Source organism: Arachis ipaensis, chromosome B02 (assembly GCF_000816755.2).
Source record: "Arachis ipaensis cultivar K30076 chromosome B02, Araip1.1, whole genome shotgun sequence".
Lineage (NCBI taxonomy): Eukaryota > Viridiplantae > Streptophyta > Magnoliopsida > Fabales > Fabaceae > Arachis > Arachis ipaensis.
In genome coordinates this window covers 103,458,142-103,465,541 of record NC_029786.2, presented here as the reverse complement: position 1 = coordinate 103,465,541, position 7,400 = coordinate 103,458,142, and the positions used below count along the sequence as shown (strand labels likewise).

At 27.1% G+C, this 7,400-nt stretch overlaps 1 protein-coding gene across 3 annotated transcripts in view; it reads left to right on the top strand.

Annotated features, from left to right (window-relative positions):
- The window catches only part of LOC107626109 (bifunctional 3-dehydroquinate dehydratase/shikimate dehydrogenase, chloroplastic), a 9,415-nt gene continuing 3,214 nt past the window's right edge, over window positions 1,200-7,400 (top strand). For 2 of the 3 annotated variants that reach the window (XM_016328893.2, XM_016328892.2), the window contains exons 1-7: window positions 1,200-1,504; window positions 2,536-2,647; window positions 3,189-3,410; window positions 5,150-5,490; window positions 6,308-6,371; window positions 6,576-6,684; window positions 7,014-7,163. In XM_016328893.2, coding sequence (XP_016184379.1) covers window positions 1,302-1,504; window positions 2,536-2,647; window positions 3,189-3,410; window positions 5,150-5,490; window positions 6,308-6,371; window positions 6,576-6,684; window positions 7,014-7,163 — 1,201 coding nt within the window. In that variant the 5' untranslated portion in view covers window positions 1,200-1,301. The remainder of the gene's footprint in view (window positions 1,505-2,535; window positions 2,648-3,188; window positions 3,411-5,149; window positions 5,491-6,307; window positions 6,372-6,575; window positions 6,685-7,013; window positions 7,164-7,400) is intronic. The other variant, XM_016328894.2, reaches the window with a different exon arrangement.

Below are 7,400 nucleotides of genomic sequence, written 5' to 3'. Positions count from 1 at the left end.
GAACAATGAGAATGTGACACATTGAGTGGTTTAATTGTTTGTTCAAACTTGGTTTACTCATTTTTTAAACTTCTTCATGTCACATTCTCATTGCTCAATCTATCATACTATTTTATATATGAAAGAAAAAAACATTTTTGCTCAAAAATTTTACTAGAAAATCGATATTAAAGAGTCATATTTCTATTAAAACTTTTCAATGATTGAACATGGTTATAACATGAGATAAAATTGTCTAACTATATCTATAATGGTTCAATTTGGCTTGAACAAAATTAACAATTGGAATAGATTCCACATGCTAATTAACTATTTCTACACCAACAACAACAATAATAATAATAATAACTGTTTCTTGCAACTTATCGCCGGTATTACTTCTGTCAAAATTTTTCAGACAGTGTCGGTACTTACCAAAAATATTCCGTTGCTTAAATAAATATTTTTCTAAAATGAATTTTTCAGTGGTAATAAAAGAATAATTTTTTTTATTTTTGTTTACAATAAAAAATCCTATATATTCCCATCCAAAATATAATTCGTTACAAATACGAAATATTTAACTATAATTTGAAATCAATAAGATAATAATAAAATAATATTTGTACCGAGTTATATGTTAAATTGAGATANATCCAAAAATATAAAGTCAAGCCTAATAAGAATAAAAATTCACCTAAAAAAAATTAGCCTTATTTACTTATCCGACTTCATATAGAGGTTGGACATGACAAGGGTGGTTCAATTTTATTTATCTGAATAAGTGATTATCTCCTGAAATATCTTTTACTATCTCTCTATTTTATCTAGAAGAGAGATCTCAACAAATTTTTAAGATAACAAGAACGGTCATCTACCATCAAAGGCAAAACTATTCTAAAAATGGTTATTTTTTTACTATAAATATACTAACAAAGCCTCAAGTATATTCACTTATTCAAAATCCAATCTATTGAAAACTTACTTAAACCCTTACTAACTTAAACATTAGAGTCTTTTACAGGTACCATCTTTCACCTCTTCACAAAAAATTCAGACGGCAGTACCTCGACTCCAACACAAGTCGAACGCTACCCTAAAAAGAGTATAAACCTCATGTTCAGGCCCAAATCCATCCGTTTAAACTAATTTTCGGAACAATAATAATATTTTATAAACATATAAAGTCCCATGAAGCTATATATATAAATAGTCACACCTTGTTCCTTTGCCTATAAAGCTGTGGCAAATCAGTTGCAAAGTGATAGCATAGCATAAGACTATTCTTCATATCATCATCATCACTTATTAATTAATAATTCATGGGATCCATGAACAATTACCCTCTGGTTTGTGCAGCACTTGAATGTGAAACTATGGAAGAAATGGCATCTTCCATGGTTAAGGCCAAAGCAGAAGGTGCCAACATTGTTGAGCTATGCATTCATGCTTTGTCTTTCATTCACATTTCTCAACTTCACAGCCTCATCAACTTTAGAACACTCCCTGCAATTGTGTCTCTCAGGTTTTACTTTTCTTCTTTTATAATTTTTAAATAATAATATAATTATGCTTATTCAAAATTTATCTTATTTTTAGCATTTATTAATTGCTGCGACAATTAATGATCGCTAAATAAGATAAATTTTGATTTTTTTTATCTTCCTAACATGATTGTTTATTTATACACAAACACGTAGTGACTAATTTTAGTATACAAATAATATTTTTTATAAAAAAAAATACTTCATAAATAAATAATTTGAGAATAGAAAATATCATTTTATATATCTTAGCTTCATTACTTTTTTAAAATTTATTATGAATAATTAAACTGAGTCATTATGATAGTGTGTGTATATATTATTTTCATATTTTAGCTTGTTATGTTTTTTAATCTCATTTTTAAGTTACTTTACTAGTTTTTACACTTTTTATTGGGGCCCTTTTTATTGTTTCCATCAGTACTAAATACTATCAATGAATTTGATCGGTCATTCGGTTGTATCAAGTGGGGTTCACTTGGAAATAGTGACGAAAATAATAAGAACAATTTGACAAACAATGCAAATTTTATTAAAAAAATAAAAATATTTATCAATTGGTAGTAGATTCTAGATTATCTAGAAATTACGGGTGATTAGCACAACAAATTACTTAAATGTTGGTTACATAATTTAAATTTAAAACATAATATAATTCTAATCATTTAAAATTTTCCAATAATCAGATGGACCACATTTTGGTACAGTTTTGATTTATGTACAAAAGTTACTCTTGATTAGTTTTGTCACTATTGATCAAAATATCAAAAAAAACCTCAAAAAAAAAAAGTATTTTTGTTATTTTTGGGACTAAAATTTGGAGATCAAAAGTGGTCATAATTTATTGTTTTTTATTTTATTTTTATTTGTATTTATTAATTACTGTTATAAAAAATGTTAAGTAATAAATACCTTAGAACTAAGGAGTGACATTTTATAAGTGGTGTATAGCATATGATTATATTGCTAATTTGAGCTGATGTTTATTTCATTAATTGTGATTAATTAACAGAGACCAATCACCATCAAGTATGATAAACAAAACTAAAAGCAAAGCTACATTGTTGGAAGTACTAAGAGTGGCAATGGAATTGGAGGTGGAGTTTATTGAACTGGATTATGAGGTAGTCATCATACATTTCAAGGATTTGGCTTCTTCTCACTTCTAAAGTGCGGGTATATGTAATTTCAAGGTTAATTAAAATAATTGCAAGATCTCAGTTTTTTGTTCTATTTTATGAAGAACTTAATAATGATTTAAGACTTTATTATAGAAAATAGGATAAAATATATTTTTTGTTTCTGAAATTTGTTAAAAGTTTCAAAAATATCCCTAAATTTTATTTTGTTTCAATTTTGTCCCAAAATTTTTATTAATACTAAATTTTTTTAAAAATTAACCATCAAGAATATATTTGATGCAAATCAAAATTAAATAAAATAAAATTTAAGTATATTTTTTAAGTTTGTAACAAATTTTAAAGACAATATATAGATATAGATATCGACACAATATAATGGACCATTCATTATGTTTTTCTATGCATCTAATCCAGCATTTATTAATTAAGTTTTCGGTAACATTATTATTGTGTTTTTTTTTTTTTATTTAAGAAAGATTTAAAAAACCTATTTTTTATTTTATACTAACCTTTTTATTTTCAGTTGGCTTCTGATATATGCATATTCCAATACAAAATTCAGAACCCCAAGAGTAAATTTATTGTATCAAGGTATATCAATGGAGGGAAAGCTCCATCAGCTGAGGCATTAGGAGATCTAATTGCAGATATGCAATTTACAGGAGCTGATGTTATCAAACTCAAAATTGATGTTAATTACATCACTGATTTAGTGCCAATTTTTCGGATGCTCACACATTGCCAGGTATCAAACAATTTCTAATTAAATGACTAGTTTGTATGTAAATGAAGTATCATAAACTTGTCATTGACCACGTATTTTTATTTACAAACACTAAAATTTAAATGCACATTTTATGTGTATATTTTATCTTTGACTATTATGCATGGACACACAAACACAGAATAAGAGACGGATAATAAATAATAATATATTTTATTTTTAAAGATTACATATTAAGAATAAGGTTGGACACACTGACAGTATCTAAGCGTATCTGAAGAAGAATTTTTCATTTTTTATTAAGACGTAATTAAACATAAAAAATATATGTGTCAAACAAATATCAATGAGTGTCGTATTCAAAATATATTCAACACGTAAACATGACAATTCAGCAAAATATTCGTACTTTAAAAGTCTTCAATAACTAAAATTAAATGCATACTCTATCTATATTTTTAACTTGTGTGTATATAACCTGATTCTCTAAAAATATGCCAATATCAACATTTATTTTTCTAAAATATTTTTATACAACTTATTCTCACGTGGCAGCAAGAGTTATATTTAATTTTTACCAGTGGTATTAACAGATGCCAAAATTATTTGGCGAAAATTATAAATTTACCACTAAATAAAGCGTTGTCAATTGTCAAAATATTTAGTGATGATTTTGGACAACCATTGATATAACTATCGTTAAACTATTTGCAATAATTTTTTTTTTTTAAATGTAGACATAAATCAATTATGGATTATAAAAGAAAATATTTACCAAAATATCATTATTGAATAATTAATTGATTGTATAAATATGTTATTGTTTATTATGTACCGGGTATAATTGCCAATTTTGCAATAAGTTCTTTATATTCAATATGGGAGCAATAGATAAGTCAAACCAAATTAATTTACCTAAAAGGCGATAAATAAATATTGTAAACAAAAAATTTGAGAATTTTTATTCATNTTTTTTCGTTAAAAAAATTTGAGAAAAAAATATAATAATAAAAAATATAAGTATAAAAAAATAACAAAAATAATAAAAAAATAAAAAATAAGTTGTGTCTCTGTGTTCTTTTTATCAAGATAGATATAAAATACACTAATATAATACCTGTAAACATATTATCTCTAACCACATTTTATCTGCTAAATACGATTTTATATCTCTATATTAGGGCTGTCAAACGGGTTAGCTCAGCCCATTTAGGCCCGGCCCGTTAAGTTCGCGGGTTAAACGGGTTTGCCCGTTTAAGCCCGCTTTAATTGCGGGTCAAAATTTTCTAACCCGGACCGTTTATGGTCAGCCCGATGGGTTAAACGGGCCAGCCCGTTTATCATTTTATTTTATTTTTTGAAAAATATTTTGACAAAAAATACTACTTTTAAGTCAAAAATCATTAAAAAATATTTTTTTTTAGTTGATGGGTCGGATTAAAGGGTCGAATCGGAGAATTATTAGCTAAAAGTGCTACTTTTTTAAAAAAAAATTTAAACGGGCCACCCGTTTAGCCCGTGGGCTAGCCCGTTTAACCCGTCATTTTTTTTTTCGGGTTAATCGGACTCAGCTCGTTTAGCCCGAAATTTAAACGGGTTTAATTTTAGAGGCAAAGTCTGCCCATTTAAACAGGTAAATAGACTGACCCGATGGATTTAGCCCATTTTAACTGCCTACTCTATATTCATGCCTCAATATTTCATACCTAAACAAACGCAGCCTAATGTATTTCATGATTGTGCTTACACTTTACATGCAGGTTCCCCTAATTGCCATTGCAGTGGGAAGTAGAGGCCTTATATGCCAATTATTGGGACCAAAATTTGGAGGATTTTTGGTATATGGTTCTTTGGAGGGAAAACCAATAGCAGGCTTACCAACTCTTGTTAGCCTTAAAAATGTGTATAAATTGGAGCATCTGAATGCCGATACCAAAGTTTTTGGGCTTGTATCAAACCCAGTGGGCCATAGCAAAGGGCCCATTTTGCACAACCCTACTTTTAGACATGCAGGTTACAATGGAATTTATGTGCCAATGTTGGTTGATGATGTTAAAGAGTTCTTCAAGACTTATACAAGCACTGACTTTGCAGGTTTCAGGTATACATTTTCTTAATAAGTATGCTTGAATATTGCATTTTTTAATTTTGATATGATTCTGGATTATGTATTTTGCTAAAAAATAGTACAAATATGTGTATTACGCAGATAAAGTGATACTCTAATGTATTTACTTTTTCACAATTTACTCTAGTAAAATTATTTTTCAAAAATAAAAATAAAAATTTACAATTAGCTTCAAATGAATTGCTTTTTTAAAATATTTAAAATAAAAAATAAAATTCATCCAAACAAATTTACTTTTTAGAAATTAAAAAAATTTATAATTTGCTCTAACGTTTTCTTAATTCCTCATATCTTGGAATAAGGAGAAAAAAAAAAGAGAAAATAACAAATCAATCCCTAACTTTTTAGTTCCCAGACATTTAAGTCCCTAAGTATTTAAAAATACATTTAAGTCCCTGACTTTTTCAAAATCTAGACACATCGATCCTTGAGTTTAACTTGTCTCATTTTAAAAACTCTTCCACGTATGCATCCGTAATGACCACGTCAGTACAATAGGAGTCACGTATGATTTATCGGTAAGTAAACATAGAGGATCGATATGTCTAAGTTTTAAAAAGATTAAAAACTTAAATATATTTTCAAATCCTAAAAGACTTAAGTGTCTGCGAATCAAAAAGTGAAGAAGCTATTTCTCTTTTTCTATATAAAAAAAAAACATTTTGAGGATATCACTCAAAATTTTCCCATATATAATTTTTTCCCCTAAATGTTGATTACTATAATAAGTGCAATTATTATATACATGCACAGAAAAAAGGAGTGATTCTTCTAAGTGAAATTTATGCAGTGTTGGAATCCCTCATAAAGAGGCAGCAATCAATTGTTGTGATGAAGTTCATCCACTTGCTAAGGTTTGTAATAAACAATAGTCATTGAAGATGTGTCAATTTACCTAAATGACCTATAGAAACTAAATCATTATTTAGCTGCACAATATTATTCTTCATATGAGCATTATTAATTTATTCAAATTTAATTAAGATAAATTTCATGTTGATCTAATTAAGTGTGCTAAAGTATGTTCTAAATTATGGTCTTCCATTTGCATTATATAGTCCATTGGAGCTGTAAATACTATAATAAGAAGGCCTATTGATGGAAAGCTAATTGGTTACAATACAGATTGTGAGGCTTGTATCACAGCAATAGAGGATGCAATGAGAGGTACCTTCACAATCAAACCATAATTTCTAAGTTACTTTAACCATATCTTTCCATAGTAAAAATTAGGGTAAAGTGTATTTTCTTTTTTATTTTAAATTTTTTGAAAAAATCTTAAAATATTTTTAATGTTTAATTTGATTTAGTTTTATCTGTTAATATTCGAAAAAATTTTTTAGATAATTACTTACATAAAAATGTGTTCACGTAAAATTGATAGTTAAGATGTTGATACGTATTCAATTAAATAGTTTACTAAAATATGTAAACTTATCTAACCGTTTAACAAAACACATATTATGTTAAAAAAATATATTTATTTGAATGAACAGGTAGAAAATATGTGAATGGCAAAGACCCAGAATCCTCTCCACTTGCAGAAAAAATATTTGTGCTGGTCGGAGCAGGAGGTGCAGGAAGGGCACTTGCTTATGGTGCAAAAAGTAGAGGAGCACGAGTCGTTATTTTCAATCGTAATTTTGGTAAATACCTTAAATTTAACTTTTATAAGTAAAAGAAATTACCATCTAATGAAAATTTTTTAATAAAAATATTATTTATACACGATAATTAGTCACTAAAATCAGCTACTAATGTATTTATGTATATAAATACATATGTGATTTAATTTATTTTCAATGTGTATTTATATTCTAATATATATTTGATACTTGTAATTAATTTTGGTAGCTGATTTTAGTATATACTTAACATAATCA